Genomic DNA, 21,485 nt, shown 5'->3' on the forward strand with positions numbered 1-21,485 from the left:
CTGTATAGTCTGCACCATCCTGTTGGTGAGCTCTAGAGCAGCCATTGCTGTTGAGGTCCCAAAGGAAGCAGCACCTCTCTGAAACCCTCTGACGATGCGACCGTCCTTCCGGTACTGCTCAATAGGAAGCCAGACCAAGTCCTTCAGGCCTTGCACTGGAACAGTCAACGCACAGAGTAACGTGAGGGCTGGAGGTTAAGACCCTGGGGTGTGCAACTCCTGAAACCGGAGGCTAAGTCTGATGTGAGTAATAGGTGGGTGTACTAGGGGATGGCCCCACAGACTCCCTAAGGCCAGGTCTGATGTAACAGGTGGGTGTACCAGGGGATGGCCCCACAGACTCCCTGAGGCCAGGTCTGATGTGAGTAACAGGTGGGTGTACCAGGGGATGGCTCCACAGGCTCCCTAAGGCCAGGTCTGATGTGAGTAACAGGTGGGTGTACCAGGGGATGGCTCCACAGGCTCCCTAAGGCCAGGTCTGATGTGAGTAACAGGTGGGTGTACCAGGGGATGGCTCCACAGGCTCCCTAAGGCCAGGTCTGATGTGAAAAGAAAAAGAAAAAGAAAAAGAAAAAGAAAAAGAAAAAGAAAAAGAAAAAGAAAAAGAAAAAGAAAAAGAAAAAGAAAAAGAAAAAGAAAAAGAAAAAGAAAAAGAAAAAGAAAAAGAAAAAGAAAAAGAAAAAGAAAAAGAAAAAGAAAAAGAAAAAGAAAAAGAAAAAGAAAAAGAAAAAGAAAAAGAAAAAGAAAAAGAAAAAGAAAAAGAAAAAGAAAAGAAAAGAAAAGAAAGAAAGAGGAAGGAAAAGAGAAGAGAAGAGCAGAGCAGAGCAGAGCAGAGCTCACCCAATTGTACTAGGGAGTGCATAGGACCCACTCCTCCCAGGATTCCTGGCAGCTGGTTCTTCTTAATATCATTAAGCCACTCAGTCATCGCATATGAAAATAATTTGTCCACACCTAGCAAACTAGAGCAAATGACGTATTAGTACAGAAAGGAGAAATAATTGATAGATGTAAATAAGGTTGGGTTATTTTCACTTCAGATGTAAGAAAATTCACAAATTATAAAGACCAGATATTTCAGATGCTCCAAAAACAACTGAACACTTTTAAATGATTAAGAAGTATAAGCCCAAGTGAACTCCATGGGCAGTGGTACCACATGGCAACCATGGTTCAAATCCCCAGCCCAGTCAGCCCAAAACGTGCAGGGCACGTACGTGAGTACCCAGGATCCAACCAGCCAGAGAACTGGAGGGAAGGGACTGCAGCATGGCCATACTGTGGAGGTACTCCTCCCTCCCTCCCTCCCTCTCTCTCTTTCTCAAGTGCATGTGCGCACTATCATGAATAAGGAAAAAAACTGAATATAGTCCCGGCTGCAGTGGCACAAGTGGCAGGCATTGCCAGGTGGGCTGGGATTGCATGGGGCCTGGGTTTGGTTCTCAGATGAACCTAATGGGCTGGATGTGGTGGCATGTGTCTGTGTTCATGGCTGGCTGGAAGACTAGGCAGGAAAACCTTAATTTGGCAAGACCCTGACAAAAACACCTATCTCTTAGGACCAGCAGATGGCATAATGATTACCATGCTGGACTTCCACGTAGTCAACTACAGTTCGAGTCCCAGACCTGGTGGCTTAAAACTCAGGTTGGGCTCATGTGTACACATGCCCAAAATCTCAAGAGGAGACTGCATGAGAAGGGATTGCAATGTGGCCATCCTCCCTGGAGGGTGATTTCTCACTTTCTGTCTCTCTGGCAAGTGCACGTACCCTATAGCAAAAATCTTTCTCCCTAAAAACAAACAAATAAAAAATCTCTCTCTCCCCCTCCATTAAAAATATGTAACAATGGTGCTAGCCCTGTGCCTAGTTAAGAATCAGATTCCACATGGCTGACCACAATTTAGATCTTGGCCCAATGGCTTGAAAACCATGCCAGGCACGTATGCATGCATGTCTAAAATCCCAAAAAGAGATTGAAGCATGACCATGCCCCATTGGAAAATGTCTTCTCCCTCTCTCGGTCTCGGTCTGGTGAGTGTAAGTGCCCCCTGACAATTAAAAACGAATGAATGAATGAATGAATGAATGAATGAATGAAATATAAATTAGCTACTTAACTCCCAATGTGCAGTTTTCTTTAAATATTAAAAACTCCAGTTAAAACCACTGGACAGTGGTAAACATGACGCTCTGCAAGGTCAACTCTTACGGGAAGGCCCCTACTTCATATCCGGAGACCTTTCTGAGTACGCCAAGCACATGCATGCCCACGATCTGGGGCTGGCCTAAGGGTTGATCATGGCATCAAAACCCTCATTCACTAACTCACACAAAAAATAAACTTTTATTTTTTTGTTGCCAGATGGTGTATGTATGTACTCCAGAGAAAGAGAAACAGAGGAGAGGGAGAGAAGGATGCCCTGTAGGACATGGTCATGCTGCAATCCATTTTCCTGCAGTCCTCCTTCTCAGTAGAATTCTGGGCATGTACACACATGTGCCTGGAATATTTTTGAAGCTGCCAGGCCCAGGATTCAAACCTCAGTCAGCCATGTGGTATCCAACTACCTCAACTGTTACATGGGGCTGGCTTAAATAAACTTTCTAAAAATCCACTTAAAATGTTAATATCTACAAGGCTTAAGTACTGTGCATAAGTGCATTTTCTCACTGTTTTTTAAAGCTTTTTTAATAAATATCCTGAGGAAGAGAGAAGGGAGGGGCGCCATAACAATCCTCCCATGAGCCTCACAAGCAGTCAGGATCACGGTGCACCTGGCTTGTCAGGCAGACACAAAACACGAACCAGGGTCTTCGCACGGCCTCCGGCATGGCGCTGCAATGCCCCTGTCAACCGCACCACCTAGACTGGGCCTCCACTGTTTTTATTTCTTGAACGTCAAAGGGTCTGGCATAGGACTAACCAAACTCTATCAATTGCCACAAATTGCTATAAAAACCTCTACCTTGTGAACTTTCAGGCTTTTTACTGAATAAGCTAATTTATAGCTTTAGGAAATTATTAAAAGTATAGCTACTTTTAAAAAATGCTGCTCTGTTTAAACTACTTCAAATCGCTCAGAAAAAAGAAAAATTAGCACCTAGTCAGCAAGGGTTTTCTAAAAAAGAGCTCTCTGAACACAAGGCTACAAAAATAGGTTAGGTAGGCTTACTAGGAAAACTCAATTCTAATTTGCTGTGAACTTTGCCTTAGCATGCCGCGGAATAAACCAACTTACCCATGCCGGTAGAAAAGCCTCTTCAGCTTTAGTTCCGAGCAGTTTAACTGAGCCAGACCAATCAGAATCCCAGCTAGTGTACCCTTTAAAATTAAAAAAGGCCAGATTAACCCATAAATGAGAGTGAGACTCAAAGTTTAAAATGGCTATTTTTTAAGTAAAAGCAATAATCTCTTAATAACACTAAGACAATTAAATATTTACAGCAAAAATATGAAATACTTTACAATGTGTATGACCCAATTTATGCTAAATTTTAATAATGGTTTTTAAATCAATATTTAATTTACTTTTAAAAGAATTAAATTTTAGAGTCATCCAAGTGGCGTGGAAATTAAAGTGATGAGATCCCACGTAACAGACTACACGGTACGAGTCCTGGACCCGGCAGCTTAGAGGCCATGCCAGTACATGCATGCGTGCCCAGAGCCCCGAGAAGAGAGTAAAGAGAGGATTGCTCTGAGGTCATTCCCCCTGGGGAGTGCTTTCTTACTTTCCCTGTCTCTGTCTGTCTCTCTTCAGCAAGCACAAGTGCCCTATGGCAAACTTTAAAAAAAAAAAAAAAAAAAACCTAAATTTTAAAAGCTTGTACTTCATGCAAACAAATACGTAAACAAGGACAGCAACGTTTAACCCTGACTTCATCAGAAGAGCCAGTGAGGGCGATGTGGCCCCCTCGGCACAGTCCTTTGTGTCTACGGGATGAGTTTCTCTCCTCAATAAACTCTACGCTCAGCCAGTGGGGAAAAAAAAGAAAGAAAGAAAAGGAAAAAGAGAAAAATAAAGGAGATCATTTTTTAGAGATTTGTGCAGTTTCCTAACCTGATCCATGGACACATGTTTGCCATGATAATCAAGTCGAATAGGAACTTCTGACGTGAACCTAAATTCTCTGAAGACAAAGAAGGAGAATTATTAATATTAAATATTACTAATAGTTGGCATTAAATATAAAGTAATTTATAAAGTAATTTTCTCAAATAGAGAACAAAAACAAAACCACAAACTAAACCACTTGAAAGTCTAGATAGGAGACTATCTTTTAGCTCTACCATTAAGATAATGTCACAAGTAAACAGGTATTAACCATCTAATAAAATGTATCTTCATGTGGTTTGTTTTCTCACAAAACCTCTTCCTAGTTCATAGAATAATTTCATATAAAAACAATTTTTAAAATTTTGTTTCATAAATTATTTTATTCTTAGAAAAACTTATTCTGGCAGATAGTCTCAATTCACACAGAGAACAAATTAATAAAAGCAAGCTTAGATATTAAACCAGATGATGTAATCATTACCGTGGAGTGAAAACAGAAAGCGTGAGGTCAGTATTTCAGCCCCTGGAGAAGCAGGGTCAGGAACCTGGGCACGAATCCCAGCTCTATCAGTTACATGGGTTACTGGCATAGGCCATCACTCACTCTCCGTTAGCCTCAATGTCTTTATCAGTAAATTTTTTTAGTGTCACCCTACAAGGGACCAGCAGGTTGAATAGTACATAAGGTGCTGGACTCACAAATGGCCAACTGCAGCTTGAGTTCCGGACCTGGCAGCTTGAACTCATGCTGGGCACATGTGTAGGTATGTCCAAAATCCCAAAAGAAAAATGGAGAAGGGACTGGGGCATGGCCATCCCCTCTGGCGGTGATTTCTCATCTTCCTTCTCTCTGTCTCTCCCCAGTAAGCACCTGCAACCTATGGCAAAAAAGCTAACAATACATGCATATATAAAAAGTAAAATGCCTCCCTACATTGGTTGATTTTTGTGTGAATTCTTGAAAGGTATGTGTATAAATATTAGTTTGGGAGAGTCATGATGTATTTTTCTATGTTTTCTTATGAAAAAAATACGTCATGACTTTCCTGACAACCCAATAGGATATTAACATACAAATACTACGGCTTCTATAAAAATGAAGTTATAATCGTACATGGATGGTACACAACAAGCGAAATAAGCTGGCTTCCAAGAGGTGCCTATGGTCTGGATGTCTGGAACCGGAAACATCTTTCTGTTACTACATTAATGCTGGTGGGAAGCTCCTAAGTCGCCTCAGTGAAGCTACAGTGAAATGTAAATGCCGGGGGCCAGAAAGGGGTATTGTGGTCAAGTTCCAGACTAGGTGGCCTGACTTCTTACTTTCTCTGTTCCTCTCTCTCTCCCATGTAATCAACCGTGGTTCAAGTCCCAGACCCAGTGGCTTAAACTCACACTGGGCACGTGTGCATGCGTGCCCAAGATCCTAAGAGGAGAATGGAGGAGAAGGAATTGCAGCATGGCCATCCCCCATGGGGGGTGATTTCTTGCTGTCTGTCTCTGTCTTTCTGGCGAGCGCACACACCCTATAGCAAAAAAACCTCTCCAAGAAAACAAAAAAACAAAGCAAGTGCTATATATACACCCATCACCCACCCATTCCAGGAAGGCCTCGAATCCCAAGCCTTCCTCATCCTCCAAATAATTCATTTCTTTTGGTTTTCTGGACAACATTCTCTTAACATCTCCTCCTTTCTCATTCTTTTTTCCTCCATGGCACACACAACAGAAAAAAAATTTATTTTAATTGTTTGTAAACTCAATTAAACAGTGTTTTTTGTTTGTTTGTTTCTTGTTCACTGCCTAGACAAAAACTTGGCATACATACGGTAAGCGTGCAATAAAAACATGTGAGGAGAATGGATGTTTATGGATGAAGGAAGAGACTTAATAACATCACTAGAAAATACCCTGGGGTTTGGGGATTTGGGATTAGAAGACCTGTGTTCTGGTCCAAGCTTGAGTGTGGTCTTCCAAGTGGTCTCAAGCAAGACAGCTCAGATCTCTGGGCACTGCCTTCCTCATCTGTAAAGCATGTGATCTGGACTACGTATTGATTAGCACCCAGGGTCCCAGATACTCTTGGAGCTTTCAAGAGTAGTAACAGACCACTATCAATATTTAAAATAATCTAACAGAAAAAATTAACATTTACCTAAGTACTAGGGAAGTAGGGCATAAGCCTGGTGGCCCTACTTACCAGACCAGCCCTATGGCCCTACTAATTAATTTAAGTTAAAAACAAAGTGTCAAATTTGCTTTCAAGCCCATGTTTATAAAAACCAAATTGGCAGTTTATATTTGATTAATATAAAATAGAAAGTCAAATGATCACTTAGGATACATCCTTTTTTTGGTAGAAAAAAATGTTTAATTAAGAAATGTGGGAACCAGCAGGTGCTGTGGTGGTTAAGTCGCTAGACTCCCACTTGGCAGGTTGCGGTTCAAGTCCCAGGCCTGGAGGCTTTCTTTCTCACTAATCCTCTGTCTCTCTCCGGTAAGTACACACACCATGCTGCAAATTTAAAAATAATAATAACACATAAATAAGATAAAATAGTTATTTTTAAAAAATTGAGAAATGTGAGAAAACAGTGAAGAGGTAAGTTCTGTGGTGAAGTTTAAAACCACCAGAGACCATCTAAGCTAGGACTTTCCAACCCTCATACTCTATGTTCTAGTACTTTCTTTGGCATACAGAATATTTAGAACATGACAATGCTTTCAAACAGTAACGGTGCCACTCTGGGTCATACTTAAAAGCCTAGCCTCACGAGCCACGGGGAAAGACAGACAGAAATGAGGGACCCAGGGTGTCAATGTCGGAGGGGTACAGAAAAACGGAAGGTCGCTAATTGTCCTTCACAACAAAGAGGGCTGGGGTCGTAAATCTTTTCTCCTTCCAAAAGGGCAAAGATTCCCTCCCCGCCAAGGGCTGGAAAGGAGATGTGAAGAATACATGGGTCTGGAGAGGAGGAGCAAGCCCCTGTATGCCGAGCTCCAGCCGGCCAAGCAGCAGTGCCCACTGAGCCCAGGAGCGCAAGGTCGGAAAGACACCTGTGGTGCGTCCCCTTATGGGAAAATGCAAGAAGGCTGAAGAGGTGTGTAATGAGGAGGCAAAGCGACCACGTCGAGCTTGTTTCTGTGTAGATTCACCACAGTGACTGAGCTGGGGACAGGAGGAGGGAGAAAGGAAAGGCGCATGGAGGAAAGGAAATCCCTGCCACAGAGCCAATGGAGCCAGGCCCTGAACTGTGTGCTCAGGGCTACTCCGTGTAAGCAGGGAGCAAGCCGGGTGGGGGCCACATCCAGACGAACGTGCCCGACTACTGGGCTGCACCAGGAAAGCTGGCGTCCCTCACGATCACGGTACGCACGTCCATTCAGAACAGTCTTCCAACGCTAAAGTGACTTTGTCGTCAAGATTAAATCATTTACCTAAAAAACACAGGCTGGTCACCAAATGATGTTTCTTCAGCAGAGAAGTCCTTCCCCTCTGCCCCGTTAGCCACGTCCACTGAGGCGGCACTGTCACTTTGAGAAGGCTGCTTTGGCCCAGGGATAGAGATGACCAGATCTGGCTCCTTTGAGGCACTCAAATGCCTTGGCAAACTGCAGGTGACATCGGCTCCAGGAGACTTTTTAACTGCAAGTATCAAGTGCACATTTGAAAAACTAGGCACACTTCTGTAGGGCAACCTTTTAAATCAGTCCTGATTTAACTTGCTTTGTTACATTTCATTTAATAAAATACAATTCCCGTTACAGAAAAAAGCTACTTACATCTTTTAAATGATCCCTTTCATACAAACTATGTTTGAGTCAATTAATGAAAATAAACACAGAATACATGTAAGTAAGAAGACTGTAAGTATATTAAAAAAAAAGTCTTGGGACCAGCAGATGGCGTAATGGCTATGTCGCTGGATTCCCACATAGTCAACCATGCTTCGAGTCCCAGACCCAGTGGCTTAAACTCACGCCGGGCGCATGTGCATGCATGCCCGAGATCCTGAGAGGAGAATGGAGAAGGGATCGTGGCATGGCAATCCCCCCTGGGGGGTGATTTCTCACTTTCTGTCTCTCTCTGTCTTTCTGGCCACCACACATGTTCTATGGCAACCACCCCCCAAAAAAAAAAATTAAAAAGTCTCACCCCCCCCCCAAAAAAAAAAGAAAAATTAAGAATTCTCATAATAATCAAAATCAATCCAAGTACTACACTGGCAATGGCCTTTTCAATCCCCATACATCTAATACCTTCTGGATCTGGGGTCATTAGGAGCTCCACCTCTGTAGAAAGACTTGTGAAGAAATCCTTCAGGAAAAATAAGGCATCCTAAAATCAAGAGATGGCATTATAACTCTGAGGGAAGGTGCATCTGTTTCTCACGCTGTGAAACAAAGCAGGTTAAAGCCTGACGTTCTGCTTGTTATTCACATACAGCTCTAACGTCCTGGGTCCCTCCTCTGCGTCAAGCATCACTCCTACTCTCACGCTCTCTCTCTCACATGCTCTCTTTCACATATACATTCATTTCTCTGATAATTCTCACAACTCTGCGAGGAAACGACTTCACAGATGTGAAAACTGAGAAACAGGAGGTTACAAATCTCGAAGCTAGGAGGAATGCCAAGTCAGCGCACACTCCGTTTTCCCAGATGCAGAGTTCCCCAGCTAGCACTCGCTGCAGCCCTCAGTAGCGCTGCTGACGGTAACTGCGGCAGGTACTGGATTATGTGCAGGGAAGGTCTTCATCTCTTACTCCTGCACTTACTGCTGGGTTGTGCTGCCTCAATGCATTTTTTTTTTTTTTGAGAGGTTTTCACTATAGGGCACATGCGCTCGCCAGACAGACAGAGAGAGACAGAGAGACAGAAAGCGAGAAATCACCCCCCAGGGGGATGGTCACGCTGCAATCCCTTCTCCTCCATTCTCCTCTCGGGATCTTGGGCACGCACGCACACACGCCCGACGTGAGTTTTAAGCCACCGGGTCCAGGATGCGAACCTCGGTCGACTATGTGGGAGGCCAGCGACATAGCCATTACGCTAACTGCTGGTTCCCTCAATGCATTTTCTTCATTGGGTATGATATTCAGAATAAAAATCACAAATATGATCATCTACTCAGTGTGGTCTCTTTGGAAATTATCTAATTACAAAGATGATGTAAGCTCAGGATGGTCCCAAGCTCGGGTGACCCCATGCAGTTTGAGTCCTGGTCCTGAAAGCTTGAAAAACATGCCAGGTTTGGACCAGCAGACAGCATAATGGTTATGTCACTGGATTCCCATGTAGTTGAATACAGTTCAAGTCCTGGGCCAGACGGCTTAAGTCACGCCAGGTGCATGCATGTGTGCCCAAGGTTCCAAGAGGAGAATAGAGGAAGAGATTCTGGCATGGCCATCCCCCCGGGAGGTGATTTCCCACTTTCTGTCTGTCTCCCCCTCCAGCAAGCCCATTTTCCCTTTAGCAAAAAATCTCTCTTAAAAAAAAAAAAAGAAAGAAAAACACACCAGGTGCACGTTGAGCCCCAAATTCTGACAGGATGGATGAATGAGAAGGAATTGAGGCGTGACCACATTCAAAACACATGTAAGCTCTGTCTTGAAACTGCGCACACGTGCCGTATTTACCTGTTAGCGGCAGCTTCAGCTTTCTTGCCTCACTCTAACCAACAAGCATATTTTAGAGTACATAACAATTAAATGCCCACCTGAGGCTATTCTCTATTACTCTTCCTTTCTATTAAATACAGTTCTAAGTTAACATAAGACACTAAAATTGTACCGAGGCGCAATGTGAAGGAGAATAGCCGGGTCACAGTACTCGGCAGCACACAGGAAAGTCTGACTGACAGTTCTGAAGGGTCTGCTTGCCTACTGATCACATCTACTAGAAGTACAAGTGATGCACATGACAACATGTGCTAGGAACCAAGGCAGATAGGAGCCTGAGGAACGGTGCAGAAGAGAGCAAGTTGTCTCAACAGTGCTAGGCGTGTCCTGGCTCTGAAGCCAGCAGTGGGCTCAGTGGGCTCATACACTGTCCATTATACTGTTAAGCTGTATGTATGTATGTATGTATGTATGTATGTATGTATGTGTATGTGTGTGTGTGTGTGTGTATATATATATATATATATATTATGTGTTTATATATATAGTACATAATATACACACACATATTCATGTATATGTTTTCTATATTATTTACATTACACACGTTTAATATATATTATTTATAGTATATCTAGTATTACATGTTAACAACAAATGTAACAATATATGAAATGCTACTCTGGCTACCAGATGGTGTTGTTTAGTTTTGACTGAAAAACTGTCTTCCAAAGACCAGAAAATTGCAGGTATCAATCTGCCTGAAAGAAAAAAAGGCAGTGTTTTTTTTGTTTTTGTTTGTTTTTTGAGAAATAGGGCGCGTGCACGTGCAATGAGAGAGAGAATGCAGAGATGGCCATACTGCATTCCCTTCTCCTCCAGTCTCCTCTCAGGATTTTGGGCCCACACGTGCACGCCCCTGATGTGAGTTTCAAGCCACCAGGTCCGGGACTCAAACTACAGTCAACTACTTGGGAGTCCAGTGACCTAACCATTATGCCATCTGCTGGTCCTAAAAGACAGTGACTTCTACCCATCTTTCACCACAATGCACACACAACAATGAGTTTTTAATCACTGGTTTTAAAAATGGTCTCAAAATTGTTCTACTTTGGTATTTGCTGAACTCTAATTTACAGTTTAGTAAGGCTACCCAATTTTAAAGCTAGGGAGACAGACACGTCACAAAAGAAGATAGCCAGATGGCTGATAAGCACATGGAAAGATGCTCAACATCACTGGTTGCCAGAGAAATCCAGATGAAAACCATGATGAACATTAGTGAAGCAGCTAGATTGAAGAGATGGATACCAGGCTGGTAAGGACATGAGCACTGGCACTCTCATGGCTCAGGCTGCTGAGTGCACACTGAGCTCTGTGGGAAACGGCCTGGCAGCTTCCTACGACAGCTAACCACGCCCCATCCTATGGGCCAGAAATTCTGCACATGCATGTGTGTGAGCATGCATGTGTGTATCCCAAAGAAATGACAACATATGTTCATAAAAAGACTTGTACTCAAATTTCAAAACAGCTTCATTCATAAGAGCCAAGGCCTAGCACCAAGGCCTAGTGGTTAAGGGATCCAGATCCCACATGGCTGATCACACCGTTCAAATCCTGGACCCAGTGGCTTGAAAAATATACCAGGCACATGTACAAACATGCCCAGATCGCAAAAGGATGTAGAAATAGAGAAGGGATTGCAGCATGACCATACCCCACTGGGAATTGTTTCCTTCCCCACCCCACCCCCCAGGAAGCACATGTTATTCTCTGAAAAATAAGATGACAGGGACCAGCAGATGGCATAATGGTTGTGTCACTGGATCACACATAGTCGACCGTGGTTCAAGTCCTGGATATGGTGGCTTAAACTCACACTGGGCATGTATGTGTGCATGCCCAAAATCTTGAGAGAATGGAGAAGAGATTATGGCATGGCCATCCCCCCTGGGGGGTGATTTCTCGCTTTCTGTCTCTCTGTCTCTCTGGTGAGTGGATACACACCCTATAGCAAAAATCTCTCTCTAAAAATAAAATAGGATGGTGAGAAGCTGAAACCAAGAAACAACCCAAATGTAACTGACCAGAAAAAGAGATGAACAAATTATGGTGTACCAGCATAGTGAAACCCCAACTCCACAATAAAACGGACAGACTGACGGTCCTTGCTACAGACACCACACTGAGTACAGGAAGCCAGATACAATATCACGTGCATGAAGTCAGAGGAGCAACAAACCTAAGGTGGTCCAAGTGTCAGTAGCTATTTTGGAACAGTACAGACTGACGACAAAGGGATAGGAGGGCCTTTGTAGGGTAAAGAAAATGTCCTATGTTCCAACTGGAACAGTGACTACTCAAGTGTATGCATCTGTCAAGGCTCCACGGAACACCGAAAATCCACATGTCCTATTATGTGTCGGCGTACGTCAACACAATTTTTCAAACCTTTTGAATATCTGGCTTGCCATTTGTGCCAAAGTCTGGCTGTAAAATACTTCTATCTAGTTTGTAGGCTCTGTGATAAAGGACGTTACCAGCTTAGTCTGACTCAGTGCTGCAAGAATTCTGTCATACTCGAGCAATGAAGCAATGACGTCGACAAACACAAAGTGCAGACTGGCGCTCCTCCACCGTCACCCTCTCCAGCCCCAGGTGAGCACGCACTTGTCTTCCCAGAATGGTCACCCTACACACCTGGTCGATATTGAGGCGCAGTGGCATCAGTGACACTCTCAAGCAGCATTCCTGTGGAGACCTGCCAGACTCAGGACGCACGTGTAATGCTTTAATTGTCAACTACAAGAAGAGAGAGAGAAAACGTTTTCCCCAGAGCTATAATGGCCTTACTCTCATTAAAAACCAGGAAAAAAATATATAAATATATATATTATTCCTATATTTCTATATGAGAACAAAAAGTGGAATTATTTACCCTCTTTCCTTAAAAGGCTGAATCAAACCTTTTTGGGTCATACACCCCTTCAAGAATAACATGAAATCTATGGAATCTTTTTAGAGGAAAACTCATAATTGAATAGTGTAGTACATGCAGGCACAAAGGAGTCTGCTGAGTCTCTGAAGCTAAGCTGAGGCCCATACTCCAAAGTCAACTTCTATGAGTAACCTGCAAAGCCCTGAGCTAATCATGTCTACCTTACTAAAATTTAAGAAGTATCAAAAGTCTGCAATACTTTTGGCAACATTAAATATTTTGTGTAGACTACTATGGATTTCTGGTTTTCCTCAGACATCAATATATTGGCAATTATACTTAATGGACCTTAGAAGTGATATGCAAAATAGATTTTTTAACATAAAACTTTTAAGTAACACATTTAAAAGGAATTGTTCATATTACACTGAGGAAAAAATATCCAGTAATCTTCCCCACTCTAATTCTCCTCGAGTTAGATATAATAAAAAACACTCTTCAAAAACAACAAAATAACAACAAAAAAGATGAGATTTTAAATCTTACCATGTTGGAATGAGCTTTTCGAGGCATTTCTTTACTGCAATACAGGTACAAAAATTTATTCATTTGTGATGTTGCCAAACGGTCTCTAATTTCCAGATCCTGAACAATAAACACCTGCCGGGAGACTGGGTGTTCTAAGAGGCTGGAATTGCACTCTGGTTTGCACGGAGGATAGACTTCGTGCTGAAACTTAACCTTAATAGACAGGGAAAAGGAACACAGAGCAATCTTTACACTTTATTTAAATTAGAGTTTCTTTTCTGAATGCAAAATATCACATCACTTTCTTTAAATTCCACTTTCAAAGAACTAAGCAGCATGACATTCCTTCGTTTGTTTATTCATTTATCTATTGATTTATGTGTGCCCAGGGACCAGCAGATGGCAGAATGGTTAAGTCACTGGGCTCTCACATAGTCGACCACAGTTCGAGTCCAGCCCCAGTGGCTTGAAACTCATGCCAGGCACTTGTGCACACGTGCCCAAAATCCTAAGAGGAGACTGGAGAAGGAAGGATGGCAGTATGGCCATCCCCCCCCCACCCAGCCATCTCCACCTTGGAGGGTGATTTCTCATTTTTTTGTCTCTCTCTCCAGCGAGCACACAAGCCCTGTAACAAAAACCTCTCTAAAAAAAATTTTTTTTTAAATAAAAAATAAAATTGATGTGTACCCAACCATAGACAAATAAGTCTAACATTTCTTATCTGGTCTTAGGACAGTATTGCCTCCTTTCCAGCAGGCGTAAGACCTCATCATCTCACACACCTGTGAACACTGCTGGAAAAAGAATCCACGGAAGCAGGGTTCGATTCCAAAAGGGGCCAAGGGTGTGGTCAAATATATGGAATTGTCTTCACCACAGTATTTCTGTGCTCACTACCCTAAAACAGGATACTTGCTATCATCTCAAACAAGCACCAGCATTCCGTGCACATCACGGCATCAGTGGTCTGGCCCTACAGGCCTCTAAAAGTTTCTGGGGCCCTACCAAATGCACTATTCAAAAGCAGCCTCCCCAGACAGGTATACTAGGACAGGGGCCTTCCCAAAGCCTGGGAACTCACCACAAGTGCAAATTTTCAGACCCTGCCTCAGACCTACAGAAGCAGAGACTGGGGTGAGGTCCAGAGACCTCCTTTTCTGTAAGCCCTCCAGGGGATTCTGAGCTGGCTCCACTCTGAGAACCACTGCCCTGGGGGTAGTCAGAGAAAACAATGACACAAACACCTCAGTTTTCTCAGGACATCTGAGAAAGAAAAAGAGGTGAAAGTTCACACAACATCCTTGGACTTTTTCAGTCCAAGGTGGCTCAAAACCAGGAGGTGAGTGTAACCAAAGAACCCCTCTGAATGCCTCTACCTAAATGGATTTTTCCTCTCAAAATGCGATCTTACCTTGCTTAATTGTATTTCCATTAAGAAGTCATGGTTTCTTCCTTTTCCCCCACACACCATATTACGCCCCTGTCTTGTGGGTGTGTGAGAAGGTGAACTCTGGGGGCTTCTAAAAATGGAAGAAAAAAGAAAAAACTTGTTAAAGGAATGTTCAAAGAGTCAGTGAATGATATCAGGAAAAAATATTAAGATGGAAAGAGAAAATTAAGATTATAGAACTATGAGAATATTGACACACATATTACTATAAATCAAAACCATTATCTTTAATACTTTGGAGACATGGAAAATGTGCATCTTATCACTGACATTAATTAGCTCCTTTCTATACATCCAGAACTACAGGAAAACCTAATCGTGATGCTGGAATCTGTATCAGAGGAGACACTTAGAAATGAAACCTCCTTATCATTTATTTCAGAAACCTTTCCTAAGAGCACAGGTCTCGGAAATCCCACTTACTGATAATACAGAAAGTAACTGCAGAAAAGATGGAAGTGTTTTAACGTCACTTTTAAGAAGCAGAAGGATCATGCCAAGCAGTACTGCTCCCAGCAGGAACGTCTGCCCCCAGCCTAGCCTGTTTTGTCCTGGCTGCAAAACACTGCCCTAGGTGAACAAGTGCCCCACACAGCCACCCCTACTGGGGGTCCTGCTGGCCACCAGGGCTCAGGTCCCCAGCATGCACAGCCACTGCCCTAGCTCACTCGCATGCCTATCTCTCCCTTTAGAATTGAGAGCAGGGGTCAGTTCTCATTCATTTCTGTGAATAGGCAACATGGTAGACCCCAGTAAATTTGGGGGCATGAAAATCAAGTAAGTCGACATCTTAGTAAAAATCCAATACAGATAAGTTCACCCACGGAAAGTTTAAAGAGATTTAAATGAAATGTTTTTAATACTCATTTATTACTAACTCTTTTTTTTTTTTTTGGAGAGATTTTCACTATAGGGCACGTGTGCTCGCCAGACAGAGAGAGACATAGAGACAGAAACCGAGAAGTCACCCCCCCAGAGGGGATGGTCACGTCGCAATCCCTTCTCCTCCATTCTCCTCTCGGGATCTTGGGCACGCACGCACACACGCCCGGCGTGAGTTTTTTAAGCCACCAGGTCTGGGACGTGAACCGCGGTCGACTACGTGGGAGTCCAGTAACATAGCCATTACGCTAACTGCCGGTTCCCTTATTAGTAACTCTTAAAATCATTAATTTTCTGGTTTTTGTAAGAAGACTATATTGGCCTACCAAATAGACTTCTGCAGGAATTAACTTACATGTAACTCTTAGCAGGAGAAGTAGGAGGAACTGCTCCAAAATCTTTTCCTCCATAGAGATGCCATACAAGAGAGACTTCCTTCACCACATACCGAATGACAGGGATGGGGAAGTGTACCGGGGCTTTGCTTGTGTCTGTCTTCTTGATGGGCAGACTGAAGTGATTGTCTCTAATCACGATCGTGTCATCGACCATGATTCTTATAACTGGTTCTTCTTCTTTCTCCTAAAACAAACGAACAGAAAACTCTTATTTCATTAGAAACAACTGCACATCTCAAGGAGATTTCTACATTCTACATTCTTATCAATTTTGATACACAAAATGGGGTGATAATTACTGACATTAATCATCACTAAGACACTCTACTTTGTTAACCATTAAATAAACTCTTGGGCCAGCAGGTGGTGTGGTGGTTGGGGCACTGGACTCTCACATGGCTGACCATAGTTCAAGTCCTAGACCTGGCAGCTTGCTTTCTTACTTTCTCTCTCTCTCTCTGCCTCTCTCTCCTGAGCGCATGTGCCCTATAGCAAATTAGAATAGTAATAATAGTAACAAGGGGACCAGCAGGTGGTTTGGTGGTTAAGGTGCTGGACACTCCCACATGGCCGACTGTGGTTCAAGTCCCAGACCTGGTGGCTTGCTTCCTCACTTTCTCTCACTCTCTATAGTCAAATTAAATAAATGAATAAATAAAAAATCAAATAAATAACTCTTTAAAAATAATAATAATGATGAATAGACAAATAATTCACTTTAAAAAAGGAACTCTTTTTCTACATCTCTTCCTTTCCTACGTAAATCACTCCACAAGGATTATTTTTATAGTTTACAATTTGGCTTTTGCTAATTGTTTGATAATAAAAAGTATAGATTTTGTGCTAAGTGTACGTGTAGGCTGGTTGGTGTGTGCGTGAGCATGTATGTGTATTTTGTCTCCTAAAACCAACACTGCATGCCACCCCAAACCTTGACCAGTTTCCATATACTGACCATGTTTCCAATCGCAGCTTTATCCTGAGTTTGATTGCTTTGAGTTTTTAAATTTAACCAGAAGTTTCTCAGAACTTGGTAAATACCATGATCACCTAGTAAGTTACAATTCAAAGGCTTAAAAAAAAATGATATATGCTGGCGTGTGTGTGTGTGTGTGTGTGTGCGCGCACGCACGTATACCTCTTAGCCCTCACACCACCCACATTATCTTTTCTAATTTTAGACTAGCGATTCTGTGCGTACATCTGCTGTCATTTAGTTTCACTATCCGGAAAAGCCATCTTAATACATACAATGTTTGTAGGTCAATAACCTAGGTAGGAAATCCTGCAAATATAAAGCATCCTTCTCTGAGTTGTTGAAAGATGTGGCATAGAAAGAGGAATGTATAACAATTCTTTACAAAGCATCAGCAGTAAATTACGAATCAATGTAATTTTGAATTGTAGAGTTAACAAAATCTTAAGAATCTTAGAGGGCCATGAGGTGGCATAGTGGTTAAGAAAGCTGAATCCCACATGGCCAACTGTACTGATCGAGTCCTGGACCCAGCTTGAAAAAAATGGTGCGTGTGTGTGTCCAAAATCCTAAGAGGAGAGTGGAGAAGGGAGTGCAGTGTAGCCATCCCCCCGGAGTGCTTTCTCACTCTCTCTCTCTCCAGTGAGCATACATACGCTATAACGTTCCTTAAGGTCTCACAAAGGCTATTCATTTTTACCTGGACAGCTGCTTTTGGTGCAAAAAGAATGCAGAAGTCATCATTTTCAGCCGGCACACCAGCCACCACATCGCTTATCAAGTGGTGAGTGAAGGAGGTGTAAGTGGGGCCAGACTCCTGGGACACATTCCCACTCTCATCCGGAAACAGGAAAAGGTCCGAACAGCATGGCTCCTGTATTTGAGCTTTTTCATCCAAAATGCCTAGATAAAATGGTACATGTTGGCACACTTTGAGACATTGATAACATGCTTACAAAGATGTTAACCATGTGTCAGATACACATGGAGTGCGCTCACCAGCACTCTCTCTTATAACATGAATCTAAGCTTTAAAGACAGATTCAGCAGCTTATCCTCAAACACCTCAGCAAAAGGCCGAAATACATCAAAGACCACTAATAAAAAGAGTAGTACATAATTCCTCTAAGAAAATAGAAAACAATGCCATAAAGTAAAGACTGCCCCCTCTCGGCTCTCTGCACTGAGCAGCTCAGGAAATCAGCAGTGGCTGGTAAGCAGGAACTCGCAGTTCACTTTAGCAGAGATTTCATCCTGACCATTCTGTCTCGTGGGTGAACTCCGGGAGAAGACCGTGGGGCAAAACCGCAAGAGGAGAAAAACCCCCTACGCCCAGCAGTGCCTCACCAAAAATGGCAGAAATCTCAGTCTGTGGAAGGGGGAGGTGTGTAATAAATTGTTGGTGCAGCGTAAAGAGGGCAGAGATTCCACACAATGAAAAGAGGACTTCTTGGGGCACTGGTCACCCAAACTGGTCACCTGTCCTCAGCTATGTCTCAGTGTGACGCTCACACATGGCTGCATGTGCACCCCAATCTGCAGGTGAACATCTAGTTTTACACACTTAGATTATGCATGTAACTCACTACTTCTTCGTCCATTCATTCAACCAAGCGCTGTGATGGGGCTGAGAATACTAACACAAATAAAGCCACACTGTGGCCTCGAGACACTCACAGACTAGATTTTAAGTTCTTCTATGGCAGCACCATTTTTTTTAGTAAATCTTTTAAGTTCATTTATTTCATTCATGATAAAGAACATGTGCACATGCATAAGAAAGAGTGAAAGTGGATTGGAGAGTAGCGCCCTCGACAGGGTCTCTTCATGCTGTGGCCCCCGTTCTCAGCATTCCAGCACCTCGGGATCCTAGCACAGGATCACTCACCCAGCAAGCTTCCAAGCCTGAGATCCAAGCCAAGCCTGAGATCCAAGCCATGCCCAGCTTAAGCACTGCAGTTCACTGCTACGACTGCAACCTCAGGCAAACCTGCGGCAACACCCCGACTTACTCACCATTACAGGTGCCCAGTGACTAGTACAGAATGTTATATTCAAGTTGCTCAGTAAATAGTCATTAAATATTCTTTCCCGTGAAAGTAAAATAACTGTTATCATTTATTACAAATAATGTGTTCACAGTACAGGGCCAGCCCCACAGAACAATGGTTAAGTGCTGTGTATTAGGAGCCAGATCTCACATGGCTGACCAGTGTTCAAGTCCCAGCTCCAGGAGCTTAAAGAACACGCTGGTACAAGTATGTGTGTGTTCCCCCAATCCTCCCAAGATGGAGAAATGAAGGAAAGGGGACTGCAGCATGACCATGCCCCACTGGGGGTTCTCTCCCTCGCTCGCTCTCTGGCAAGTGCATGTGCAATTAAAAAGAAAACGAAAATGCACAAATAAAAAAGCAAATAATGTAGTACACCGGAAGTGAGAAGCCCCAGTTTGCTTCCTTGGTTGTGTCCTAAATTAGAATGAAAGCAACATTCAATGCCAAATTTTCCACTTTCTTATTTGCCGAAGGGCACGCGAGCTCGCCAGAGACAGGGAGACAGAGGGAGAGGGAGAAAGCAGCCCCAAGCGGGGCGTGATCAGGCTGCAATCCCATCTCCATTGTTTAGATTTTTGGCATGCACGCGATTCCACCAGGACTGAAATTTGAAACATGTGGTCAGTCATGTGGGATCCAGCTCCCTTAACCACTAGGGCACGGGGCCCTAATGCTAAATTTTTTTAAATACCATAAAGTAACATTTTAAAATTAAGATTCCCATAATATATAGAGCAAGCTATATCTATCCAATTGGAAAAAATATTTTTGAAAATAGATGCTTCAAAATATTTATGTTTCAGGACCAGCAGTCAGTGTAATGGCTATGTCGCTGGACTCCCACTTAGTCGATCGCGGTTCGCGTCCTGGACCCGGTGGCTTAAAACTCACGCCGGGTGCGTGTGTGTGTGTGCCCAAGATCCCGAGAGGAGAATGGACTGGGGCGTGACCATCCACCCTGGGGGGTGATTTCTCACTTTCTGTCTCTCTCTGTCTGTCTGGCGAGTGCACGCACCCTATAGTGAAAAACCTCTCAAAAAAAAAAAAATGTATGTTTCCATTTCATGTTCAAGGATCTCTAATCATCAGCCCTTCTCTGCTTATCCAACTTTCTGGGCTAATTCTTCATTTCTTTTCAGCAAGAAAGAAACTTTCATGCTGGTAATAGCCTGAATGTTCAGCTAGATAATCAAGGCTCAGGCCGACTCCGTCTACACTCTGTGGGTGTTAATGGCTTTGCCAAGATTACCTTCTCACTCCTCCTTGCACTCTTAAATCCCACCTCCCTCTCAAAAGCCAACTCAACTCACTTCCACGGAAGTCCAATGAAGCCACTGCTAATCCTTCCCAGCCCCGGTGAGCACGGCACATTCTGAAGTGCTCTCACGCCATTATCTATCATTCTCAGCCTGCACGCGTGTCTGCCAGTGTGTGTTACTGGGCTAGAAGCTATCAGAAAAAAATGAGCTTTGGTTCCACTTACTCTGCACCACTTTAGCCAGGTTATTTATCTCCTAGACACAAGCTTATTGACTAACAAAAATCCACCAAAACTCAGATGTGTTTTTCATTAGTAAGTCACATACTGAGGAAGTCATGAGAACACAAATAATGCAAGCCTCAGCTACCTCAGTGCCCCCAGAGAAACGCTCCTGGTCCTACCATTGGCCTGTGGGTTTACGGACGACGGGGCCTGCTGGGCGTCGATCTCCTCCATGGCATCACTCATCAGATCTTGTAAAATCTGCTGATCTGCCTCAGGAAGCACGGGACCACGCGAGGATGTCCGACCGCTGGAATCTGTCTGCAGCCAAAAATTCTAGTGAAAAATAACTGAAAATGCTCTTCAGAAGCAAACTACTTAAATTTGTTTCATGTTTATAAATACACTGCATTTCACAAAAGCACTGGAAACAGGAACACACTCGTTCTTTACCTTCGGCAAGCTGTTCCATTTCTATTTTAAGTTTTACAAGAGTCCGCCCTTTGTGGCTCTGCTGTTCATGTATTCAGTTACCCATGGTCAAAACATATTAAATGGGAAATCCCCAGATAAGCAATTTATAAGTTTTAAATTGCCAGGGCAGCCTAAGGAGGCTGCCTTCCCACCCCACGTGCCAGGACATGGGCACCGCCTCTCCAGCACGCCCTGGCAGCACACTCTCTCCGCTTAGTAGTCACTGAGTAGCCACACCTGTTACTAGACATGAAAAAACAGTGCACACAGCTTTTATTGCTATTTGAGGTTTCGGGCACCCACCCAGGTCTTGGTCTATGTCCTCTACAAACAAGGGGCACTGCTGTAGCTGTTATCACCCCAACTACTGGCAAACACAAAGAGAGTCATTACTTCAAAGCCAACACAGTGAGCTGGGATCTTTAAGAAGCAACGTATTAGAAGAGAGGGAAGCTGCAAAAAACTGCAGCAAGGCTGGGGAAATGGGGATGACTAAGCTTAATCTTGTCAAATTAGACAACCTCGATGATTTTCATCCCTGTGCGACAAAGCCACCGCAGGTCAAAGACTCACTTCTTAAGCACCTGAGGACAGTAGGGGGCTTGCACAAGAG

The 21,485-nt window shown here is 43.3% G+C and overlaps 1 protein-coding gene across 1 annotated transcript in view; it reads right to left on the reverse strand.

Moving 5' to 3' along the window:
* Positions 1 to 21,485, reverse strand: part of ATG2B (autophagy related 2B) — a 96,098-nt gene that overhangs the window by 7,353 nt on the left and 67,260 nt on the right. The window contains exons 29-40 of the mRNA XM_027776378.1: positions 20,578 to 20,719; positions 17,562 to 17,764; positions 15,843 to 16,069; positions 14,567 to 14,675; positions 13,171 to 13,365; positions 12,387 to 12,488; positions 8,323 to 8,401; positions 7,501 to 7,708; positions 4,066 to 4,135; positions 3,244 to 3,326; positions 841 to 962; positions 4 to 155 (exon numbers count right to left, since the gene is read on the reverse strand). Of these exons, the coding sequence (XP_027632179.1) occupies positions 4 to 155; positions 841 to 962; positions 3,244 to 3,326; positions 4,066 to 4,135; positions 7,501 to 7,708; positions 8,323 to 8,401; positions 12,387 to 12,488; positions 13,171 to 13,365; positions 14,567 to 14,675; positions 15,843 to 16,069; positions 17,562 to 17,764; positions 20,578 to 20,719 (1,692 nt within the window). The remainder of the gene's footprint in view (positions 1 to 3; positions 156 to 840; positions 963 to 3,243; positions 3,327 to 4,065; positions 4,136 to 7,500; positions 7,709 to 8,322; positions 8,402 to 12,386; positions 12,489 to 13,170; positions 13,366 to 14,566; positions 14,676 to 15,842; positions 16,070 to 17,561; positions 17,765 to 20,577; positions 20,720 to 21,485) is intronic.

This window comes from Tupaia chinensis, unplaced genomic scaffold (genome assembly GCF_000334495.1).
Source record: "Tupaia chinensis unplaced genomic scaffold, TupChi_1.0 Scaffold000671_1, whole genome shotgun sequence".
Taxonomy (NCBI): Eukaryota; Metazoa; Chordata; class Mammalia; order Scandentia; family Tupaiidae; genus Tupaia; species Tupaia belangeri.